The sequence below is a fragment of the Mizuhopecten yessoensis genome, unplaced genomic scaffold (genome assembly GCF_002113885.1).
Source record: "Mizuhopecten yessoensis strain PY_sf001 unplaced genomic scaffold, ASM211388v2 scaffold11173, whole genome shotgun sequence".
Lineage (NCBI taxonomy): Eukaryota > Metazoa > Mollusca > Bivalvia > Pectinida > Pectinidae > Mizuhopecten > Mizuhopecten yessoensis.
Window position 1 is genome coordinate 568,541 of NW_018408916.1, and position 26,860 is coordinate 595,400.

The following is a 26,860-nucleotide window of genomic DNA, read 5'->3' on the forward strand; positions in this document are numbered from 1 at the left end:
ATTTCATTTAAAAAAACTCATTGTTTTCTAAAACAGCAATAGGTGATAATATTTAGGTTTCAAATACATATTTGATGAAACAATCAAATTGTGATAATAAAATCGATGAACACTATAGACATAAAATGATTTTGTACGTTATCAATCTGAGTAAGCTTCAAGTTCTAAATTTCTCTTTAGAATAAATAACATGGGTCTATACATGGCTTCATTATTTCATAACATAAAAAAACTGACGAAAAGAGTAACAAGTGTTTTGATTGGATGATGGAAACAGTTTCGTGATGACGTCGGCGTATTGATTTTTTAATTGATTTTGTGTATTGTATCAGTTGATGTGTGATTTATCGAATTAAATGTTTGAAAATATTTAATCGTTTTTTTTTATTCACATTAGAATTAGCTTATAAGTATAAACGTGAATGGTTTGTTTACGTTATTGAGCCATAACATAAAAAAGGAGTGTACTATTTTCATAAACCGTGTCCACTCATTTTATATGTTATGGCTCAATAACCTAAATCAATCTTTCAAGTTAATCATTAATTAATACAAAATAGATAAAATATATATATCGAACGACATCTGATTCTATTAAAATATCATGAACCAGTCTGATAAAATACACACATACCATTGTTTATATTTAAAACAGCAAATGAAGTTTGTGCATGTCAGTTAAACAAATGTTATTTTAGTAATATCTACAACGTAAGTAAATGTTATTTCACATTCACTAATCATAATAAAATGTTAATTACTTCCGTTTGCTGATTAACTACCGTTCAACCTAACTTATTAATGGAAATGTAATATTCTTGGTAACACAAAATAATAAGAAAAAGAAATACACTTAAATCAGGCATTGCGATGTATTTTAAAGAACAATATCTGGTTAAAATTAAAATGTTTTAAAACAAATTCAATTTATTTTGTAAAATAAATACATTTGTGTAGATGGTAACTTTATTTATAATTGTTTAGTCGGAGTCAATAATCACAAACTTGTGTTTTGGATATTATATAAGTTGGCTCTTGCGTGATCGATAGTAATGTCCCTGTTCTAGAACAGCACCCAGCTGTTGACCATCTGATATTCTATTTATAATTATCACGTGTTTATGGGATGACCACACTCGTGTTATAAAGGAATTGCTCGTGACCGCTTCTTAGGTCATCATGCCCTATGGCCAAGCTTGACCAATCAGCCTAGCGTACTGTTGTTGCTGCCAACAAGGCTAAATACTCAGCAACAATTTGAGAGATAAATATTGACTTAAGAAGAAATTCTAGGCCAGAAAAAACTATTTTCGTCATTGTTTCATGCTCTAGATGGGTACCACCAATTAACTAGTGCTTTTCTTCACAAAAATGCCTATGAAGTTATATCATTTTCCTTGATAACATTAACAGCTATATTATATACAATGAAATATAATTATACGTCACAACTGTATATGCATTGTTAGCCTTTGTTATCATCTATTTCATCGTGATTACATATTGAATCTTAGACTCGTCATCGTCATACATATTCTCATATGCCATACAAAGCAACTTTCCTTATTCACTAACCTATCTACGAATGAGGGTCAAATAGTCATTTTCTCCGCTTGGCACAGAGACAACTGACGACTCTGATCTCACTGAAGGACCACGTTTGACCACTGGATCCTCGTAGGGAGGAGCCGGGTCACTGTTAGCAGGGATGGTATCATATGTGTTTTCTGCTCTGGCTTGGTATGGAGGGGTTGGAATAGGCGCAGAGGGTAGATTTTTCATCTTTTCATCTAATTGGCTTCCTACGTTGTACATGGCTTGGTTTACCACTCCGGCAGAAAGCATCCCTCCTTGGTTAGGACCCGTTTGGTAAGGCGTATAATAAACGTTCGGTTCACTTCTATTTGACGTAGGCTGGGGGCCTCTTCTGTTAATATAAATTAAGTTGTTCACAAGTAATTATATAAAAAGACGCTGATTTTGTAGGAAAATTGCATTTAAAGCGTTTTTTCATGTGTTCATATGTACAAGTTAGTTGATGTGATTTGCAGAAAAGACTTTTTTTATATACGGATATATGATGTCTCCACTATATTGCTTCTTTCTTGCTAGAGTCAACAGTCAGCAGACCGGAGTTGTCTCAAAATGGTCATATTGCAAATTCAAAAGTTAGGAGATCATACTAGTAATTTTGAAAACAGCTATAAAACTTTAAACACAAAGTTATACGAAAATTTGAATACCAGTTATTCAATAACAAGATGGTTATCATAGTATGGTTCGCCTCAAATAAAATATTCATTATAACCATTTTTCTACAGTACTTTCCCTATGTGTTTTGGTTGATAGTTGCTATATTTGCCTCTTGTTCGTTTAATATATGACATGCTGTAATGATATCATGTTTACAATTACATATTTGCCATTTGTTCAATAAATCAATATCATCCTGCAAGGTGTCATGTTTATAGAACTGGGGGCCAGCGTCAACATGAAACAACTCTGGTTCATGAAACAAACTTATCATGCTTAAGCAATCAAAATCTGGTGTTGGTTCAGTTGTCGTAAACGACTGAGTTGTCATAAGAACAAAACGAACCACCCAAACGTTATTATTAATTGTGTGTGAATATGAAATAATATATGCGCCTGATACACTAGGAATGTGTTGAAACATCCCACGTCGCAAACAGAAACAACAAAATGACGATATAAAAAGTATAAGTTATATTAATTTGTGTACAACTAGATATGTAAGAACCTTGCTTTGTTTACATATTTATTCAAATTACAAAATAATTATAGATAATTTGCAAGATTTTATTTACTTATTGTGATTAATAAAACTATCAAACACACAGTCGTGCAATACTCTTTTTAATAACAACTCATTACGTTTCTGATAATGAGATCAATAACGAACTTGCTATTGCAAACTCACCTTCTTTTCCTGACGCATACAATCGCCACTATGGTGACCGAAACGATAATTAGTCCCACAAGTCCAGCCCCTATGTATATAAACGTCTGGTGGTTTGTATCTGAACTGGGTGGAGGAGGAGTCGTCACTTTAACTGTTATTAATAAGACATAAATTACATTGCAAACAATAATATGTAAAATCAATCAATCACTTAAGATAACAAAGACCGACATTTTGGACATCTTCAAAGACGCACCAAAGCCTTCATGACATCTAATTTGTTTTTAATATACAACATTAATGACTACTGTCCTGCCCTTTGTCAATGTTGTAACAAAACTGCACCAACAAAACTCAGACATGATGTGCGTTTTGTTTTGATTAATATAAACATAACTGTCACAAACTACGTCCTCTGTTTCCGATATCATATATATGGCAATGAACGCATATGATTTCTTTCATGAATTGTCAACTAATCTTTTGTAGTTATATTCAAAAATTGATAATGACAAAGAAATCAATTTATTATTGTCGACCACATAAGACTTGAGAGGAATAATTGGTGAAAACTACTCGGCATTATACATGTAACTATATTATTGGACAGCTTTCACATGAAGCAAGATATAAAATGGTAACAACCACAGTACCAGACAATGTACAGACAATTGGTTGTAACAACCTCTATTGTCAACAAGTTAACACAAATGAGTACAGATGCAACAACTATTGTTAACAAGGTAATACTAATTGGTGCAGATGCAATCATTTTTGTAACCAAGGTAACATTAATGGGTAACTCGATTTTCCACGATCTACATGTACAATGCCTTATGCCGGTCGTAGGCAGCTTGTAAAAAGACTACATCACTGGGATAATTTGCAATGAATCCAGGAATCGTCGCCCTCGTGTGACGACGTGTCGTAAGCATTTCGCAATGCGTCTTCCACATTTGCGCAGCGGGTGACTAACCGCTATGGAAATGGCTAGAAATCCATTGTTGATCAAAATTATGTTAACATTGACCCGGAAACAGTTCGAACATGTCAGCATGACGCTGACTGAAAAGAGCATAGTAACGCATGCATTCGCCCAGAGGATTTTGTCATTTGGTTATTGAACAGGGTATTAACAATATACTTTTTGTCACATAAAATAGAGGCTGATAAACGTAAAAAAAAGTAATATGTTTATCTTTCAGTAGTCAAAAAGCAATTCCTACTTTCATGGCAGTATTGATTTAAACATGTAAAATACATCGAAGAACTAAGTACGAAGAGAGAATACTTTCAGATATTTCACGTGCACTCGATGCACGGTGCCAGCCTTCCACGTCATTGATTGATGGTAAGAACTCCCTGTTGCGCAAACACACATTGTGTTAACATTGTAAAATGCTGAGAGACGACGTGTTACGTAAACTTAATGGTGAATGAAATGGCATTTGCTGTTCATACAATTTTCATTTTGAGAAATGATATTTGATCAAAGATGAACGTAACACACACATGTGAGTGCACCTTTAAGAATTCAGTAACAGATAAAGTATGCTGAAACCTAAGTTCACTGTATCATACAGCTGTTCATCAATCTAGGATAGTGCTCATCAGTAATGCTAGGGGTCAAAACGTTTGCAATTTGAATTGGTCTTAATTAACGTTGAAACAGGATGGAAGGGGCGTAAAACCCATAATTTTAAGAATTTTAAAACTTAGAGAAGTACTGGTTTATTTAAGCGTTGAACTGTTACCAGATCAATGCCTATATTTACATTTACATTTATATAGTTTGTTTTGTATAGTAACTGACGCAAAAATACGTTTGAATTTCCCGCTTATCATATCAGTGACGTCAGTAAGTTCAAATCCCAGAACAGCCGAATTTTCTATAAGAAATAATATAATCCCTCGTGTCATTGCAAACCACACGCATATAAAATGGTTTGAACACAAATTAATTTTATTATTTATTTCATATGAGTGGGTTTATGTTGAAAAAGTTGTTAATAATTGCATAACTTCTGCTTGTTTAAAATTAAAGCTGTTTTTCGCGCATTGATAAATTACATGTATTTGGAAGTGATGCGGTGCTTAACGGACTTGATTGTTTCCTCGGAAAAGCTTATGTTTCTATCGACTGGAATATAACGTTATTTTCAGAAGCATATATACTCGGAAATTTTTAAATAAGTTTCAGTAGGTGATAACAATTCCAAAGAAATTTCTTTTAAAACATATTCCATGTCTTATCAGTCAGATTAGCATCGCTAGCAGACGACGTTCACAGGTGCTCTGTTTCGTGATTTTGAGTAATGGATAACATCACTGAAGAACCACAACACTTGAAAAGGTATCTATACTCATTCTAAAACCTTGTCGATACACTCGACTTTTACAAGGTTTTATAAATGCTGAATTTTAGTGCTGTGGTTATTCACTGATGTTATGCAAAACTAAAAATCTCGAAACCGAGCCCCTGTGTGATGACGTTGACAAACTTGGTAATTTCGTATCTAGATTGGCGCTTACAATAATTTTGTGGTACCTACACATAATAAATTTATATTTTTTCAATTTGTTAAGTTGCTTTAATTTTTGCGATGACCTACATTGCTAAATGCTAACGAACCCAGAAAGTTCTCTGACTATAGGCCTATTGATATCGGATGTCACATCGGCCATGTTTGTTTACCTTGTACCAGCTGTATTCCTACACTGGCCGTATCACTGTAAATTGTAGTATACAGTCTCATATACTGCAATTTGGTTTACTAACGACATATAGGCAAATGCAATACAGAATGTAAATATTCCAAATTAAATAATGACTAAAGTGTGTATATCATGAACCGTACCACTAACAAAAAGAGAAAACTGTGGCCATTATTTTCGTCAAACCTCGAAGACTAAGCAATCCATCAGCAGAGTCTACCACTTTATATCTTGAGAGATAAACGCAACACACACATAGATAACAACAACTTTAAAATTTAGTAATAAACAATTTGCCAAAAAATTATTACACTGCCTCACACAGCTTTTCCCTCCTTTTAGGACTCATCAGTGATGCTAGGGACAAAAACGTCGGCAACCAAATTGGTCTGGATTGATGTTCATACAGAAAGGGAAGTGAGTAAAATCCATTAAATTTAATGAAATAAATTATATTGAAAATTCGTCTCGTTGTTAAAGCAAGCATAGAACTGATATTCAGCACTTACGTTGACAGAGTTGTTGCAGATTTCCATTCCACTGTCCATTCTGCTCACAAGTCACTGTTTTTGACGGTACTGTACTGATATATCCAACGTTGCATTTGAACGTACACGCATCACCGACATTACGTTTACACGGGTCGTTGAAGTTTCCATTAGATATGGCTGATGGACAACGTGTTACTGTAACAAAAGATTGTGTCAACCTAAATGTATCGTTTACTATTGCATTTTCATAACAAAAGCTTTAGCAGACATGCAGTTACTCTACGTGTATGCATAACATTTGTAAGCATTGTTTTGTTCGGTATACATTACAAATGTACAATATGTACAAACATCAACAACAACAACTGTTGTCGCAACCAATCAAAATATACCACTTAATGTATACATTTCTAAGAAAAAGATGCTTGCCTCCTTCACACGTGTAAGGATCGTCCGACTTTAGGTCTGTTCCATCCTGACATGCGCAGTATGATGATGAAATTGACGCTTTTGGCAGACAAAAGGTACTACATCCACCATTGTTGCTTGAACACACGGACTTTCCTAATAATGAAAATTGTTGCATGAGGGAAAAAAGTTAAACATAATAAAAAAGCAAAACAAGTTTTCAGAGCTTTTTTGTTGTTCCTAAGTGACTTTCACTTCAACCTATCGTAACTAAGGAAGCGCCGACATTTTAGTTTGTGTTTGTTCGATGGCGGATAAGGGCTGATTTGGATATAAAAGCACATTACATGTACTTATCATCCTTGTGCAGATCGTTTTCTCATTAAATGCATCATACATCCTGATCGGCACCCAATTCAAGAAAAAAAAATCTTAACTCGCAAATTGGACACGCCGGGAAGTGGTTGTTACCTGCCGGATATTTCAGAAATTTTGCATCCACAAATGAGTCATATAACACTTAAAACAGCTTAAAACTATCCTTCCGTTTACATGCATAGAAGTAAAAATAGACTGTTTTGATGATAATAATTGGAATAAGTATTGTTTTCACATAGGATATGAAAACTCACACTCCTCATTGTTATAATATATTTGCGGTTTATCTATAATGCAAGTATTTTTTGCCGGCAATACTTATATATATATATAAAGATGTGTCACTTGTTCAAGAGTATATAGCTGGTAATGCACGAAAAATACAGGAAGGCCAATATTCGAAACCAAACGAACACAAACTCAAATATCGGAGCTTTGCAAGAAAAGATAGCCACAGGAGATCACCTCAAAATATAACTTTATTTTCATTTGTTTCATTAACGTGCACTGTCAGTTTAAAGTTTAGCATATCTAACGGGTACATACACGCAATGAATTTATGATACATTAAAATTTAAATATTTGATTTGTAAAATGTCAGTTTTTAAACGAGAATACAATCACAAAAATTTGACGGGATTAAATAATACTAAACCTGGATCTTCTTGTCCTGGGTACACAAATAAATTTAATATGAATCCTAATTCGGCGCTGTCCATCATAAAAGAAACTTCTGTTTCAGTCTGTAGATCCATTTTTACCACTTTCCTGAATGATGTATATGAAATAAAGTGGGAATGAGTGGTGCATTGAACACAAATATCCTGATTCATGTAAAATATGTAGACGTTATTCCGAAAAATCACAGGACATCAGATGAACTGATAATGTTAAGAGAAGAAAATGCTTTAATACTGTTTCCTGAATTAACAATTGCAATATATCTTTGAAAGTACGCTATACATTTTATATTTGTCAAGTTACTTTTAAATTTACACTTAATTTATGAAAAAAAAGTTTCTGACCTAATCTTCTTTGGTAGGTACAGCCCATAATTATGTCATAATATGGAAACATTTTATATTAGAAATATTTAATAATCTGTAAGTGTATTCTGTAAGTTATCGTGTTTTAGCGAGTATCTTATCCTCGTTACATTAGCTACAACATGCTATCATGAAATATAAAAATCGTTCAATTTATTTCCATTGTATGAATAGGTATAACCTCCCTTGCACGGTAACCTCACATTCGATGCTCAGCTGAATCGAATAGCGAATGAAAATAACATGACTTAATACAATTGTCAGTAATACAATTGACATACACTGTCTATTGTGTGTTTGAAACAATAACAGGCTTGTTTTACGCTGTAAAGATGGCTATGCTAAGTTACGTAACAGTTAACAATAAGAACAGAAATCCAAGACAACATTATCTGTTTTTAAAAAGCTACACATTACAAGCCGGTTGAACAACTTTTTAATGATATCCTTGTGAAAAGACATAGGGATTTATGCTGCCGAAATTGGCAACTCGGCAGCTATGATGACGTTTTCACCATGTAAACTGTGCCAGTGTCTCGATCGTGACATATTTCTAGACTGTATAGTGTATGTATCTGATTTGACGTGTGTACCGTACCCTTTGTGTACCGGATACCTCGTGTACTGTTAAAAGAGCTATGGTGGAACACTGCCCGCATTTTTGAAAACAGAAAAAAGTATTGATGAGTAAATAATTTTTAGTAGCAAAAATGAATGGAATAGATATAAAACCAACTGGATATGAATTTTTGAACTGTTCGGTATTGTTAAGATAATTCTGCAAATATAGCAAAATTCACTATTTCTATGAAAGTGACGGGGTTTCCCAGACTTAAAAAAAATCTTTCAATACTTTCCCATCCGAGGACCGACTTTTTTTTTGATTCCGTGATGTAATATGCAAAAACAAATCGTATGACGGAAAAGTGGTCCTCTTTTGGGAAAGTGCTCAAAATAATGAAAAACAGGGTTGATCAAGTTTCTCAAAACTGCGACATATGTTTCCTGGGTTAAAACAGTTTGTATTTCAATCTTCGTCTATGTCCGATGTAGCCTAATGTGTAACGCAGTTAGTTTGTGACCAAAAGAGGTGAACGGTTTAGGTTCGAAACCATGTTAAGATCATTTTTCTTAATTAAGTGATAACTATTTTTCAAATCAATGGAACATTTTATTGATATTCTAATAACATACCGATTGTTTTATCTTCTATATGATCATGTCAACAAATCCATGTACGCGTGTACATTACAGCTACGCTTTGTAGTTAAGACATCATTTCAAATGATATTTAAGAATTGTTTCACCCTCCAATTGGTACTAGTATTTTTATTTATTATTTAAACATCAATAAATGATGCCCAAATCCAAAATATATGGGATTGTTGCGTCAGAATAAAAAAATGCAAAGCAAAAACAACAAGAGTACCACGGGGCGGAACAAAATACACCCGTCGAATGCCATATAGTGTTATATACTTTCTCACATTGAAATAAGATCTGCATCATTCTAAGAGTGGCTAGCTGACATGCTATAGAAAATGTAGGAGAAAATCTTCGGACAAAAAAACAAATACTGAAATGAACAAAGGGCAATAACTTTTTGCAAACGTTGCCGAATCAAAATTCTTTTAGGGGAGACACAACTTCATATCATGATTATAATGTATATCAAGTTTCAAAGAGATCTGTAGAAAATGTAGGAGGAGATTGCCGGACAAAAATCAAATACTGAAATGAACAAAGGGCAATAACTTTTGGAAAAATTGTCGAATCAAAATTCTTTCAAGGGAGACACAAGTTATACTGTTATTATCGCAAAGATATTACCGAACATGCGGGAAAATTCATCGTCGAGGACAGTCTCATTTGTTTTAAATGCAGGACGACTGCAGCACATAGTGGGGAGCGCAATACACGTGTAAGACATGCTATTCGAAAACTATATTTAATTTTACCATTCCAAGGTGCCGGAAGAACAAAATCAAGATGTGTGGTTATTAAGAAAACAAGTAACGGCATGACGAAAGCAGTTGTAATGAAAACTAAATCCTTTGAAACATGTTGGTAATGATTGTACGATCTTGTGTTTCAGAAAGCATAACGCGAAATAGGCATTTTGTTGAGTCTTTATCGTGAAACGCATGTATTTTAAAATACCCATGGCCTTAAATTCGTCTGTTTACAATAATCTATTTTAGACACGGGATTCCGATAGAGCTTCCTGTATACAAATACCTGAACACGCGTCATAATAGTGCACGGTTGGACGCGCACACTGACGGATCATAGCATTGGGGAAATAGGCATAGCAACCCGCCATAACTATTTGGATTATGCTAAAATAACCTGTTACATGGTATATCAATATTTCAATATAAGTGAATGTATCTTACATTAAATGTCTCATAATATGTTAGCATAATATATCATTGTCATTAAGCATATTCTGTGTCAAATAGACTCTTGTAGGTATATTCTTGATCAAATATATCATTGTGAGTATATTCGTTATAGAATATTTCATAGTGAGTGACTTATGTCTATATCAACTTTCCCAACATNGGACCCACGTGTGATTCTACTTACTCCTGTAGTCAATAGTAAGGCTAGTGAGGAAATCATCGGTATCCAGGGTAATGATGACACTTGGCAACGTTCCGTCCATTGAAACTCGAACAATGTTTAAGAATGTCTCATTTTTATCGTGGTGTGTGTAGAACAACAATCTGTAGTAAGGAGATTGAGATGTTATCCAGGCAGTATCAATGTAGTATATATACACAACATACGATGAATTACAGACAAGTTATGCATAAATTACATTGGCTTATATTTTGATGTTTATTTTTGTGACATATTTTTAATCGAACTTTTTTTTTAATTTAATTTCAAAATGGTTGTTAAGGTGCGAACCTTGAAACATGACACTCGAAGACAATTGGAGCTTTTGTCATTTAACACAGCACATGAGTTTATATTGTAAACTAATGCAGTTAAAAAATCATAGTAAAAATTAACAAGAAGAATTAAAATAAGACAAATTTAAATTCAATAGATTATATCATAAAAAGTACTTTTTGATTAGAAAACAAATTAAAAATAACAATTGGTTCAAAACTTAAATCACTGTTAAATATTTGTGATGCCGGTTTTGATTACTTATCCAATTTCTCGATATTAAAAAAAAAGAGTATCATCCTTTGTTTAGAACTGTGAACGATACTTTGTATTTCTATTTATGGAAATAGCAATTTGTATTAACCACCCGGTACTGGCACCATTGCCGGTGTATCATTTTATACAGTAAATAAGTAGCTCACAATTTGCAATATCGGATGGGTGGCTTTCCGGTTTTACTTGCTACATTTTAACAATAAAACAATCTATATATTTTTGGTATATCATAATAGAAACTTACCCCTTCGATGGGTACAGAGCTAGTCCGTATACAATATTCAAATTGTCTACCAACGTTCTGACCAACCCTGAAGACGGTTGGAGTACACCAACACTGCCAGGCGATATCGTGTCTGCCTCACCTGATACTGTATAATATAGGTTACCAGAAGAATTGTCCACGGCCAGTGCAGTTGGATATGAGTCAATACCTGTACATAAATTTTGAAAAGAAGTTTGCCATTTATTTCGTAGTCGGGGAATTATGCCCTCGCATGCGCAACAACTAAGAACATATTAAGGAATCACTGCGAGAACGAAGAGAGAGAGAGAGAGAGAGAGAGAGAGAGAGAGAGAGAGAGAGAGAGGGGGGGGGTATGGAGGGGGGTCAAAAGTGCTTCAAAGGGCGAAGCAGCAAAACAGTTTTAATGCTCTCCCTTACGAACTTGTAGCAGGAAGATTTTAAATTTTAAAGATAACAGATGTTTAACCAAAATCTGCAGATAATAATAATGTAGCGGGAAAGGAACCTAAACACTCGTCTTTCGTCACTCAAAATGCCTTTAATTGACTGAACTTGCAGATACCAAACTCTGCAAGCTTATTCAAATGTTATTTGCTTGGCAGCGCAGGTTTGTTTTCTGTAAATGTAGAACTAAGTATACGATACTAAACATACTTGCATCTATGCACGCGTCGTTCTTTTTCAAGTTATAGGAGCATCAATGCAAACTTTATTCTTACCTTTTGCGGTGAAAATCATATCTACATTTCTACCACTGAGAGTAGATTTCATAATGCTGGCGTCATTTAAATCGCTCCAAAATACAAAAGATGTCTTCGGATCATACACCGCATGAACTGGTTTCTCAACGATATCGATATCCAAGGCTGTAATATGTGCATCCGTTGTAGATATTTGAAATAATTTTCCGTGAGAAAAATCGGGCACCAGTAGGAAGTTGGAAGATTGTGGAACTGAAAAAAGTAGAACAGAGTACGATAACTTTATCACAAATTTTCATTATTTTAGGTCTCAACATTCAAATAATTGTTTAAAAATTGAAGCTTATCTATATTTATAATCGAGTTCTATTCACATCATTAAAATATTAGTATTTGATATGGCAAATGTCTACAAAGTTTAAAACAAAGTATCTACCACTGCTACAACTTTCCCCATCAGTTTGAAGAGTCAATCCGTATGAGCATGCACAAACAGCACTTCCGCTTATACCCGTCATGCAAAGTTGTTCACATCCTCCATTCATGTGAAAGCATGGACCTAAAATACAGTAGTCATTTAATTTCGGACAATAAAGCATGCAAAAGGTATATTGTAGTAGCTGTTGTATCTCTGAATATTTTTTCTTTACGAATATCAAGAACAAACTAGATGACACATTTTGAAAAATAGTTAAATATCAGGACATATTCCACGTCAGTAATTGTATATCATTATTGTAGATAAGATTATTGCACGTTAGAATGTGATAAATGTTTCAACATTGATACTAAGTAATCTTAATCAATTAACATTCACCGTTTGAAGGTCTTTGTAGTGCTTCATCATACACTGCCAGTGCACTGATCATTCCTAAGTTGATTGTTAAGTTGGTCGTTTTTAGGTCGTTTGTTTGCAGAGCAAAAGTATACACCTTTGAACTAGTAGTGTCCGACCAGATTGCATATCTCTAAAAAAACAAATGCATGTTTTTTTTGTAGTATACATTTGATGCGATAACATAACAACATGTTAAATATATCTATTAATAATAAAATTATAAAAGAAAATTAGAATAAGAATAAAACATATAATATGAAGAAAGGACAAGGTTAAGGCACATTCATTGTTTATAATATGGGATATGAACATTACCAGTAACATGCGTCACGTCACTTTACATCTCAAGAGAGTATTATTTTTACGGTAAGGATATGACTTGAACTGCGTTAATCGCAGTAAAAACCAAACTAGATTGCGTACCTTGTATATGATAAGTTGGTCAACAGATTGAAGATTGTTGTAATACACATGGGTATCATTGCCGTCTCGTGTGGTGCTGTAAAGGTTGTCGGATTGAACAAAGTACAACCTGAATGTCAAATAACACGAACAAAAAAATGTACACAAACACATTACAAAATATGAAAAGAGATTGGTATTCGAGAAAAGTGAATGTCATTAAACATGATCTCCTCAACTTTACTTCAATTGCTTTGTCATTTCCATTTCAAAGATTTCAATAATTACAATCGTTAATTATATAGTTGAGTAAGTTTAAATACATGTCACTTGTCACATCAAAGAATATGTCTTTTATAAAGGCAGGCGATGGCTGGTCGAACACCACGGATGTAGCTTTGCTCACAAGGGACATTGATACGATACTCATTGTATAGCCACTCGTTCCCTCCACCCAGAAAAGTGTCCTGAAACATAAAAAATGTATTCAAATATTATTCTTCACCTAAAATCTTTCAGATTACGAATATAATAAATTGTTAATACGCATAGGTCACAGGGAAGCAAACATTTATATATATATATATCAGCAGTGGCTGTTTAAGAGTTTATATCTGTCTTATTGAATATCAATGAATTTGAATAATGCCAGACCTAGTGTGTGGGTCTATAGTTAGATGTGAGGGAGGTGAAGTGACATGTAAGAGTTCCTTGGCAGTAGCTGTTGCGATGGTTAAGTATTTCAATTTGCCCGTCGTTGATTCTGACCAATACAGGTTTCTATCTGTCCAGTCAAAAGCAATTCCTACAACAAAAAGTATATTTTTGGTGTACAACCTCAAATTAATTCCTTAAAATCGTGATATAAAGCTTACTTTGAAAATTAGGTTCTGGAGATAAACCTTGAGATTCTTGCAGTCAAATATATTAGGATGGAATATTATGTTCTTTTTCAACTTTATTTTACTTTCTGCAACAACATATTAAAATTTCAAAAAGGTGCATATGTCTTTGCATTCAAGTTATCTCATTCATCCCACTTCCTAGAACAGTTGGAACTTTCTTATACAAATTACAGACACACAAGATAATATCCTTGACTTAATCACTACATTTATAACATGTAGGTTTGAAAATTTGATCTTAGGTTACTTTTTAGTTATGATGTTTTTGATAAAATCAATACGTTCTCAAAGTACATAAAACTTTGTACTAATCAAAATATATATAAATATACATTTACCTGACACTGTGGTAACCGGTATAATCTGACGGATTGTATGTGTAGCTAAATTGTACTCTCTGATGTAGTTAGATGTAGTATCAACGTAGTAAATAAGTTTGTTACCGGCGTCGACTGCCAGATGCTTACAACCTTGTACAGCGTTTCCAGCACAGAGAAGAGGGTCACCGTGGCCTGTTACTGTACGGACACTCAGCATACAGATATGGGTGGCGTTAGAAACCACTATTCCTTTATGGTAAAGTGAGTGGTTTTCTGGAACAAATGTTACTATGTTGACTATCCACTAATTTTGTCAGAATTCTGTATTTGCTGTGTACGACGTTACTTGCAACCAAAGGCGGATTTATTAACGTGATTTCTTTATGATATGGCTGATTCAAATCACAAGTTCACACTCTACACATGCTTACAACGCCGATTCTCTCTCGGAGAAGTGATATCATGTATGGGTATAAGAAAGACACTGCTATAAGATTCCTCTACTTTATTTACTTTGTTAAACGTAATTCGCTAAATTAACTATATTCAAACGTTTGCCTTAGCTTTGATTTCACAGAGTACATACACTATCAACTATGTGTTAGTCCGCAGATTATTAGATATCTGCAGACTAACTATCTCGTCCATTTCCGTATCTTCCTTGTGAAAATGATCGAGCGAATCAAGGGAGAGGTAGGAGAGGTTGTACTAACCTGATCCCTCCTTGTCATTAGCAATCATAAGACAGAGATGCTGCTAAAACTTACAGAGTAAAAACGTGTTCGGAGCTTCCAGTGTTAGAATAGTGCTTATTTACAAAAGGTAAAAGCGTGCTTTCATTTGCTTTCAATCAGACTTACTTCCTTAGGCGTAAGTCTTCTGAATTAGACCTGTATGATTTACCATCAATAATATAACATATTCCTTATGTAAATAAATATATAAAAGCCTATACATATTTGCTTCACTGGAAAGAATCGATTATGATTCAAATATCACAAACATATCATACTAATAAATCAAGCAGACACACATACACCAATGTGAATCAATTGAATAATCATTTGCATTTAATTAGCACCACATAAACATATAACTCGAAGCGTAAAATCAGCCTAAAGATACTATCACCTTCATAGTTATCCAGCCTTATTGCAGTTATGATAACCACATCCACAATAATAAAATTCATTATCACTAACGCGTTTGTTACCTGTGCAGTGCCTGCCGTCTGTATCCAAAGTGTATCCCTCCTTACACATACATTTACCGTCAGATTGAACGTTCACACATAAATGTTCACATCCCAATGTCGGACAACTATCTTTAAGAAAGAAAAACAAAATACATATCTTATCAAAGCTAAATTATACAGATCTATTTTGGCAATACAGATTAGATCACAGGCTTACACTTAAGAATAAAACGTATACGTTTGACCAACGTAAGAGTTGGTTACTTATTCAATATTAGACTTGACCAATATTGGGCTAGTTTGATATTCAAATCTTAAAAACATAATTAGCTGTTGGCACTCTTATGCCCCCTTTTAACACCTATACTACAGTTGTGGGAACGCGCAACGCACCAAAAATACCTGTGCGATTTAACAATCGTTCGCCCCGTTGTGCACTTCTCTCCGCACATCTGTGCGATATGGTGCAATTTGTTGATCAATATCACGGAATGGAAAAAATACGGAATGTTCGTATGCAATAATGTACACTGTACATATCACTGTAATTTTTCATAACTATAATCAGAGACGTATACGTCTCTGCTATACTTAAGAGTATGTACAAGTTTACAGTGCGTGTAATACAGTATACAATGACCGTTAGACTCTCAAGAATGGGTTTGGCTCCTCGGTAACAGAACAGGTAAATAACAATTTGATGAGTGACCGGAGTTTTACCTGGCCTGTACTTGACACATAGAGCTGATATATGATACCGTATGATCATTATGAAAACTCAACTGGACATTTGATATTTGTTATTTGCATTCGTTTTGGTCTATAGCTCCCCTTCATCTGATTTTCACACCTTGGCGAGTTACGTAAGTGCCCCGGTCGATGTAAACTACGGTCCAGGTACAAAGTTGCAATGTTTACCTGTGTAGCCGATACCGTGATGTCCATTTACACGTGTCGATTAAGGTCGTTTAAAAAACAAAACACCATTTTGCATACGTTTTGGTCTATAGCTCCCCTTCATCTGATTTTCACACCTTGGCGAGTTACGTAAGTGCCCCGGTCGATGTAAACTACGGTCCAGGTACAAAGTTGCAATGTTTCCCTGTGTAGCCGATACCGTGATGTACATTTACACGTGTCGATTAAGGTCGTTTAAAAAACAAAACACCATTTCTAAATTTGAGAAAGTATAGACAGAAAGTTAAGCTTATAGATGTAGCTATAGTATAGAAACATACTAAAAAATCTAATTTTATGTTCAAACACGAAACCGTATATATTGTCAAGGCATTCCTCAATTTACACCAACCACGATTGTTATCGCCCAACGTTCGTCGATCGTCCGCACAAATTTGTTATGGTTCGCACTTCGTGCACACATCGTGCGCACACCGCACATCGTGTAACGTTGTGCGATCCCACAACTGTACAATATGTCAATGTCTAAGGTGTTGATATACAAACGGGCATTAACGAAACTCTCGGCTAAAGATGCCCTGTGGGCATTTTTTCGAATTTCAGTCCCGATCCATTTTTTCCCAACGTGCCAGGACACACTGTTAGAACTCTTTTGTCGCTTTTTAACACTTATAATACAACATGTCAATGTCTAATGAATTCAGTTGTAAAAGGGCATCAACGAACCCCCAGGCTAATTATGCTCTCTTTGTACTTAACCTAATGTCAATGTAAATATAGCATTATTGTTTTCATTCTAGAGTGGGTGTTAAAATGCGCCATAACAGTCCGTTACAATGTGCACGTTGAAAACAAGAGTAATTGTTAAAGACTGAAACTAAAAAAAAGCGCACATTGGACATCATTAGTCTGGGGTATCGGTAATGGTCTACTTCATGTAATTCCTTAGACTATGACATGTTGTAGTATAGGTGTCCAAATCGCCATCAGTGTTCTAATTGTCTTAGCTTGTAAGTATCTCAAAGCATGTATTTTTTTTTATCTTTCTAGAACCTTCAAGCAGGAAAAGATAAAATGTAATTATCTGGCTAATTGAATTAACAGTTAAGCGAGGAACCGTTTAATGACATTCAAAATAGTTTTTCTGTTGCTTTTGTATTTATTTTAAAATATTGTTCAAAAGACTGTATCATACTCAACGCTAAATAAATATTTTCAAAAGGAAATGCATTCTAAACAACACTTCTCAAGTTATTTCTCTAGATATTTTAGTTCATCCTCGGCAACAAGATTCTGACACGATTTCCTATTAAATTATTTATTTTTCGTTTACATGTATCATATAAACCATGTAAACATACCTGTAATGAAAGGCCTCAGTTCGTCCTTAGAGATGGCAATAATGTTTGGAGACGCTGTTAAGAACTCGTTTGAACGAAGTAAACCAATGCTACCCGTTGATTTGGAAATACAATACCACAGTTTCTTGCCATATACAGTAATGCAGACATCTTCCTGAAACAAAAACGAAAATATTCTGCACTAAAGCGATTGATTGAAAAACAAAGAATGAATGAACATTTCGAAAAATAGCTTTCCTATGTGATTAAGTTTGATGCTCGGTCACATACTGGAACAGTGCTATCTGCAAAATAGAAAATAATAAGATTTTTATTTGTTAATCAATTAGATTTTGAAAATCATAACCACATTGTGTTGAATAATTTTTGGCTGCAAACGTTGTATTACAGGTGCGAAGGCAAAATCTCAGAGTGTTTCTTTAATAAAATACTCCGACTTGTAATGGTAGTTTACCTATCTCAGTTACCGAATATGATTATGTCCTTTTCCAGTGGAGTAATCACACATGCACGGGTTTCTGTTAGACACAATAGATGACGTGTGTAAGCCAAACTAACTGTACAGGTATACACTATGAACCTCCGCCTGTATTGTGTTTAGTAGACACACAGTAGTGGTTCCCGCTTCATCTCTTCAAATTAGTTACAATGGAATCGTCAGATGTTGTGTATTTTGACTTCATCAAAAGTAAAAACATAATCCTGTTTGTGTACCAACTCCCTGATTTTAAAGGAGGATTCCACATTAGGGTGATGACCATTCAAACTCCGATGATAGCAGCTTAGTAAAGCTACGATCTAGAGCGACTATTGTTAAATATAAAATATTCACCTGTGAGGAGAAAGGACATAGCATGCTCTCATCTGCTGTTGTGAAAGCTCTATTCAACCGAATCAAACATTAAATTTATCACTGAAAACCGTTTGTTACTGGAAATCTAACAATGTAAAAAAAGCGTATTGGGTTACTTAATGAAGGTAATACGGTGTTGCAGAGCAAAATTAGGACAGTACACTTGATACTGTCATTCTATCATAGAAATATCGCTAAATAGTGATATGCTTAAACTTCAATGTTGACTCTGATTACCGTATCAACAGCAATTGAACGGAAATTGCTATTCAGCTGCCTGTAAATAATCTTTCTGTCTGTTCCGTCATATTGAGAAGACTCTATGGCGTTTCTTAGAGCATCTGTCCAGTACAGCCTCCGTTCACCAGCGTCTATCTCGATATCTTCTACGCTCAACAGACTAGTGGTTATGATTGGCACTCGGACCGTTCCATCAAGCAGCGCTCGTTCTATCCGGTAGCCAGATGGGGATATATCAAACCAAAATATATATCTAAAAGAAAAGAAGTTCATAATGTTACATTTACATTTGATATGCATCGCAATGATATAAGCATACATATCAAGCTCTGTATTATGATATACATATAAAATGATGATCGTGATGTCAATATAATTGTGACGTTTCTATCATAAATTGTGTTTACCTGGCCGACGCTGGATATTTGTTACATTTATACAAAATCTATCTTATATCTGTAGAAGAAATATGAAATTTAGATAAGATATTTACGATCATTAAAACAAAAAAGCATCTAACTGCGTGCTGTTCAAAGAAATATATAAATCTTAACAGGATTGCAGACAAATAATATGATGCATAAATATGTCAAGGAAACAAAACAGTTTACTAGTGTATTCAGTAATATGTGTCAATCTTACCCTGCTTTCGAATCTACCGCCACTGCCCTCGGTTTTTCTATGTCGTCCTGGATTATGACCCTGTACATACTTTTGTCGGTGGTGCTAACAGGCTGAACTGCTATCCAGTTAAAGAAACCATCGGACCAGTATATGTTTCCACCGATCCAGTCATAGGCTATAGAGGAGTACACTGAACTGGACACCCCGCAGTGGACATTGTCCACTTTGCTGGAATGAAGGCGATAGATACATCGATAAGTGATGTCAAAGAAATAAACTGATCCGTCGGCTGTATTGACGTCCATGCTCCTGATTTTGACGTTACTCATTGTCGTTTGGGTGACATTAACAGCGGATGAACCTCTGATGCTGATACTATCGCCTTTGTAAACGTAAATACCGCTAGGAGTAAACAAACCTTGGTCAACGGAAACCAAAATGGATGGATCTACAAAAGAAAAGAAAAATCATACATTATATATCATCTTCATTGTACGTAAAATACAGATTAAGAAATGATATACCTTTTAGTGGACAGCGAAGAAAATGTTAGAAACAAAATCAATTTCTTTCTATGGTAGAAGCTGCGTGACAGAAATATGTTGAGTGTCGGTGTCTTAGGTAATGCTCATAATTGTGACTGGTTGTTTCGTTGTCTATGCCACGGTTTTCGCTTTGAGTCCATGACCATTCTTGGATTCGACCTAAATTTAGTGTAGTAGATGGAACAAAAAACGCCTACCCCTTTGGAAGATTAGGTCTTATTTTTTCTCATTCTTTCAGTGGTTCTTTGTCATATTTTTCCTTTGGTTTTTTTATTGATTTTGAAGTCGAATCGCAGTTTTGTTGACAGTTCTGTATTCTCTCATATAGTTGCAGATAATGTTTTTTGTTCTATTTAGGTTTTCATGAAAGGTAAGTATTATCAAAGCTAAGATATCTGGTCAAGGCAGGTGAGCACTGTTTACATTAAATTCCAATCTTTATATCATGCGTTCGCACATAACAATATTATCATTTATATAGAAATTAAAGAGTGGATGAAAAATTTCAAAGAAACAAAAGATAAAATTGATTATGCTTCATACAACACTCCGTACAAAATATATAAGAATAGTTCTCCCCAGAATCGACACCTATATTTTTTACACACATTCCTTTTTTAACGTTTCCATTTCCACCTGAAAAGGAGTTTACATACCGTGAAATCACCTTTAATGGCAATCTGATTAAAATCATCTGTTACATGGCTCCGCCTGAACATCTGAATGTGCTGCGGTCAGGGTCACGTTCAAGTGACCTTTAATTGAACCAATCAGAGGCGCGCTGGCAAAAGTTTGCCAGCGAACGGGAATATCATGGTTGATAGATAAATACCGAGGGGTATCGAACAGATTAGTTTTTTACAAAACAAATATGGCGGCAGGAACTGAAGTTTCTACGACGCCAAGGAAAACGTACCAATTGGGTAATAATTGCGTAGGCAACACCGCCATACAGTCTTTCTTCTCTAATAAAGCTTCGAATATCTTTTTCTGTTCCAGTTTCAGATTATTCAATCTCAAATAACTTTTGCATCATTCTCATCAATGTCCGCCATATTTGTTTCAACTCCGAGCGCCCTTTTGAAAGAGGGTTTCTGATTGGTCAAAATTTAATGTATATTTATGAATATAAAGGTCACCTGAACGTGACCCTGACCGCGGCACACTCAGATGTTCAGGCGTAGTACGAAGTTAACGAAGCCATGTAACATATGATTTTAATCAGATTGCTTTAATGGTTACTTAAATATGACAATCGCTTGCAAGGGTACAATGACATATCCACTATATTATTGGGGAACAGAAATGTACTGCCCTTATTTATGTTATTCGTCAGTCTTGATGAGAAAAGCCTGCACAACTGTTTAGCGACGTTAAAATACAGGGCCTTTTAAAGATCGATATGTGTGCAAACCTATCATAGTTGTCCGTAAATGTATGCGTTTTGAAAAAAAATGCCCATTGATAACAGATGTGCTCGTTTACACAAAATATACTGAACACACGCTAATTGTGTAATTTAAATCCCACTGCTGTTTTTATAAATATGATATATTTTTATCTTCCGTGTTAGTAATGGTCCGCATTCAATTTAGCTGATTCAAGTCTATTAATAGTACAAATGTTTGCTTAGGATATCGGTATCGACTTGATTTTATTTCTAGTGTGGTTGGCTCTACTAGTGAAATGTCTGGTCCTGAGGTCAAACGTAGCCCCGAGGCTGTTATTTATGTGTACACGGTTTACATGAAATACAATGTACTGATATACAGAAAACTATCTTTTGCATCGAAGAGTAGCTTATTACGTTTTAAAACATTTCAAAAGCACCTTTTCCCCTTTTTCATTTAAAACATATATTTTTGGACACTTTATATGTGATTTTGCATTTTTTTTGTCTTAAGCAGCACTAACAAAACTTACATAGACGGAAGCTTAAGACAATAAAATTCAATAGAAATGTTTACTTTGTCTCCCTCTAATACAATTGAACAATGAATGCTTAATCCGGTTTTTTAAGTGATTATAATTGTTACTATGGAATACTACAGACTAACTTACATCTAATCATTTTGTGAATTGTTTTCACAATTCACAAAAGAAATGCTGTATTAGACTCTTGGTTTGTATGTTTAATTTGTTGTTGAGTATCATACATTATCTGAATTGAAACCACCAAACGTAAAGGGTTGAAAATGTACCACATTCATGCATCGATGACTAGCTGGCATTCTGGAAGTTTGCATTGACAATGTTTATGTATAGTAAACAAAAACCTTTTTAAATATCTATAAGATATCAGGTTAGGGACATATTTAAAAAGCCTTATTATTCCATGTCAAACTTAGCTATTTTATAATTTTATTTTGCCAGTGACAGTTTAGGTTTTATGCTCTTGATAATAACTTGGATAAGTTATAAGCTATGACATAAACCAAAAGTGATATCTGTCAACAGTTGGAAGATTTCACTTAATTTTGACCAATCAGAACGATCCTTTTTATTTATATTAGTGCAAACAAATCCAGAGAATTTTATTTTGGATACAAACTAATTGACGGTTGAATAATAGATTGTTCTGGTTCCTTTTTTGTTTCAAACAAAATTATATTCATTCAACTGCGCTGTAAGATTTGTGTAAGCAAAAAGGATCTAAATAAAGGGGTCTTAATGTGAGAGGTAACCGGAGTACCTGCAGAACACCCGCGTTTGAACCCAATAACTTTTCATGTCCGGGAGATTGAACCCGACCTTTTAGGAAGCAATGTGTCATCCACAGTGCCATTGCAGAATATACCGTCACTTCGGCTTCTCTTAATGAACAATATCGGTATTCTTTGCACTCGTTAAAAATATTCTACGACACTATTTGCATATTTTTAATATATCTGGTATAAATATCCTTTAGCTACTTGACGTACATGTACTTCGCATGCTTTCTCAAAAGTTTACCTTCTTCCCTCTTGCATGAACTTTGACCCATCCTTTAACATGAATCCACTACGGAATGCAATCGTTTGGAGCTAGACTTTTCATTACCGTATTTCCTCTCTTAAAACTGTCTTTGCAAGTTTAAAAGCATCAACAAGCTATAATAAAACATTGTTTTTGTAGGGAGACATCACATTGTAAACATTAGGTTGACCGTGCCACATGTATCCGTAAATGATAAATTCGCCAAATCTCCGTTTATTTAACATGTAGGCAAATAGGAGAATTTTACCGTACAGTAGGTATATATGTACATGTAACATCTAATACAAAAACGAAAATGAATTAGCATCCACAATATTTTAAATGTTAATCGTTCGAAACCGAGAACTTTATCTGAATGACAACATTGAAATGTTTTCGCTATTTCCTCATTTGTAAAGTACGTGTTTAAGAATTCATAACTTTAAGATTATTTATCACGTATTAAGTACAAGTGACAGAGGGCTAAATTTCGGTGTAAATTAGAATATACAATGTATCTATGGAGTTTAAAAAACATATTGATGCTGTTCAATCAGGCATATAAAAATGGGATAGTATAAATAATTACGCGTCAGGTACCAGTACTCGCAAAATTATTTCGCTACAATCGACTGTTTTAGCGCTCGTCAGAGATACATAATGACGTCATTTCTGTAACGTTGTTATACAAATAAACGCACGGCTAAAAGATAAACAAATAAAAACAGGAAAACTGATTGTGTACTAATAATGAATGTGATTAAGAGACTGACATATTTCAATCAGTGAATGATGTGAAATAAATCAAGGTTAGACAGTACAAAACAAAACAAAGTATTGCAAGGCGATTCAAAGTCCCCCACCGGTAATGATTTCCATATTTAACAAACAATACACTTATGTCAGGACGAACCTACTGTTCAAAGCAATAGTGAGGACATAGTGACTAACTTCTTGCACTCGCCATCTCAAGACATCCGTGTACAACATATCTGGTTACTCCAGGTAAAATAGCACAGAAAATATACCCCGACAAACAAAAAGGTCAAAGGTCAAGTCATATGTGACCGTGACCTAATTCTTGCACCCGTCACTCTGCCATCCCAAGATGTCCTTGTACACCAGCTCTGGTTACTCCAGTACGAAAAGTATAGAATATATGCCCCGGACAAATATTTTCAAAAGTAAAGGTCAAAGTTCAAGTCAATGTCAAAGTAACCTAATTCCTACGCTCTGTACTCCGCCAATCCAAGATGTCCATTCACACCAAATTATGTTACTCCAGGTGAAAAAGTANCCCCCCCCCCCCCCCCCCCCGTCGACAGTCGTATGTAATAAAATGTAATATGAATAAGACAATATACTTTTTTGTTCATGAGTTTATTACGTGTGCCAGCGACATTTAAATGTGCGGTATTTGAAACGTCAGCCTAATGTATATATCAATGATCTTGGCGATGACAAAGACTTTATTCTCCTAAAATGGTCACAGTGTAAAGATTTTATATACAAAACATTTTCAAAATGTTCAAAGGTACTAGTTAATACAGGTAATTATCTCAATTAAAACCTTGATGAATTTAACTATTGAAACTAACCCATTATTAGGAGGCACGGTAGTGTAGCGGTAGGACGCCGGGCTCGTGACCAAATATATATCTTGTCATATATCTATGTAACCCCGATTGTTTCATTCTACTCAGCTGTAAAAGAGTACGTGATTGAGCAGGGCTAGACATTACATATTCTTAATTTACAGAAGACATTAGTTAATCTCGGAGGGAGGTCTAACAGGTTTTTGTTTAAGAACAGGTCTTGTTTAAAAACTCTGTATTAAGATTCATATCATATAAATAGTTTTATTATTTAACATAAGGAACAGATTTTGTAGCTGTTCATTTAAAAAACAAATATGTTACCAAACAACAAACATTATTTAATGATTCAATAAACTACATAAGGGGATAACGGCCATGTAGAAAAAATCTGGCTCAAAATCGGCTTTCTGGCACACAATTTGTTTGAGGGCTTTAAAATAACAGAATTTGCGAGAAACTTAAAAAGTGTCACCGGAAAAATGTCTCCCCTAAATGTGGCCGAGACAAGATTAATAAAGCAACTTGCTGTCATGTTTCAAATTGCATTGCCTCGTTATTTTCCTAGTCATTTAGTGAATGGAGTATTTTTAGTTTCCTGCTTTTTTGTTGATGAGTTACAAACAAAGCATACACTTCAGGTGAGTTCGGCTTGAAAATATCCTTACATTCTTCCTTATGATCGAATTTCATAAGGCTCAAAGGAATTTTATTTTTGAATCTATTTTTCCGTTAAACAATTCTTGAATAATTGGTTTGCCGGTCGTGACCTCTGTGTGGCACAATTGGACGCTGAGATATGGTAATTGTGCATTGCTCACGGAATATTGTCTCGTGACGTTACCCGTGAAAAATATATTTTGTGGAAATAAACACAAAGAAATACCTTTTTCTAGTATTCACATTATATCATATTCTTATATGAAACGATGAATAATATTGAATCAAGTTGTTCATCAGGCTCAAATTCCCAAGCATACACTAAAAAAATCAATAATTGTTTTTAATCATATATTTTTTTATTAATTTCGTTTTTATTATTATAAATATGGACCACCTGCATCAATCATAAAATAGGAAAGAAATAATAACAGTCCTCTTGAAACTTTTAGTTTGATAAAATAGTGTTGGTATGTTTTGTCTATACACATTGACAAATCTCGAAGGTTGATGTAAATAAAAAACTACTTAGTGAAGTACAAAATTTAATATTATTCATATAAAACGTCGGGTTTTACTTGTTAATAATCAATCTAAAAGGAGTTCACAGAGCACGGGAGATTGCTTCTAGGGCCTAGTAAATTGTTTAGTCATCCCATATACCCTTCCTCTCCTCCGGCGCTACGCTCCTTTGACTTTCGACCCTCTGTTAGCAAACACTCCGAAAAATGATTTGCTACGCCACTGCCACCTTTCCCTGACGATATCTACGTCCATTTTGTAATAATAAATACAATGTGTGGTATACGTATGTCTTGTCCTTCTTAAGACTTTAATCGGTATTGCGAAACGTATCCCAATAGTGTAACATCGCCAGTAGACCGTTTATCATTGTGTGACTATTGATTGGTTGTATATTACAGTCGAACAAACCTGTTTCAGCCTGACAAGACGTAAACGTTATTTATATGTTAGAATCATACTTTAGAAGGGGACCATCGCTTTGACTATTTCTAGTGTCTTATGTGTTGAGGACGTTGGAGTAGTTTCAATACATATATAGATATACAATATATAAACGTTAACTTAATATAAATGAGCTAGCACTGCTTTGTACACACAATATGGCACATCAACCAATACAATTACATACAGCCATACACAAAATATTAGTTTACAAATGCAAATATATTTGTTATTTTTAAAAGAAATCCGAAAAAGAGCATTACATGTCATTAGTTCCTACCTGCACTTATCGATAGTTGTACCCATGACGACAGGTAAAATATCCACAGAAGGACCACAGCTGGACGACCCCTCGCGAACGCCATATTCAACAACCTTACAGTTCGGTATGGGGTAT

General features: G+C 34.5%; 1 protein-coding gene across 1 annotated transcript; it reads right to left on the reverse strand.

Annotated features, from left to right (window-relative positions):
* Positions 1-26,860, reverse strand: LOC110467419 (low-density lipoprotein receptor-related protein 4-like). The gene is made up of 19 exons (XM_021524575.1): positions 26,744-26,860; positions 19,761-20,190; positions 19,116-19,371; positions 18,026-18,179; positions 15,765-15,875; positions 14,570-14,824; positions 13,981-14,131; positions 13,650-13,793; positions 13,348-13,456; positions 12,904-13,054; positions 12,523-12,645; positions 12,105-12,338; positions 11,383-11,572; positions 10,551-10,690; positions 7,571-7,753; positions 6,559-6,693; positions 6,148-6,324; positions 2,942-3,074; positions 1-1,927 (listed from the first exon to the last, which is right to left on the reverse strand). The coding sequence occupies exons 1-19, from the start codon at positions 26,826-26,828 to the stop codon at positions 1,576-1,578; spliced, it is 3,513 nt and encodes a 1,170-aa protein (XP_021380250.1). The 5' UTR covers positions 26,829-26,860; the 3' UTR covers positions 1-1,575.

Coding starts and splice junctions, on each gene's coding strand:
- LOC110467419 (XM_021524575.1), bottom strand. CDS start 26,828: ATGGCGTTCGCGAGGGGTCGTCCAGCTGTGGTCCTTCTGTGGATATTT. Junction 19,372..19,760: donor GCGGTAGATTCGAAAGCAGG/GTAAGATTGACA, acceptor CTTTTCTTTTAG/ATATATATTTTGGTTTGATA. Junction 14,132..14,569: donor ACCGGTTACCACAGTGTCAG/GTAAATGTATAT, acceptor TTTTTGTTGTAG/GAATTGCTTTTGACTGGACA.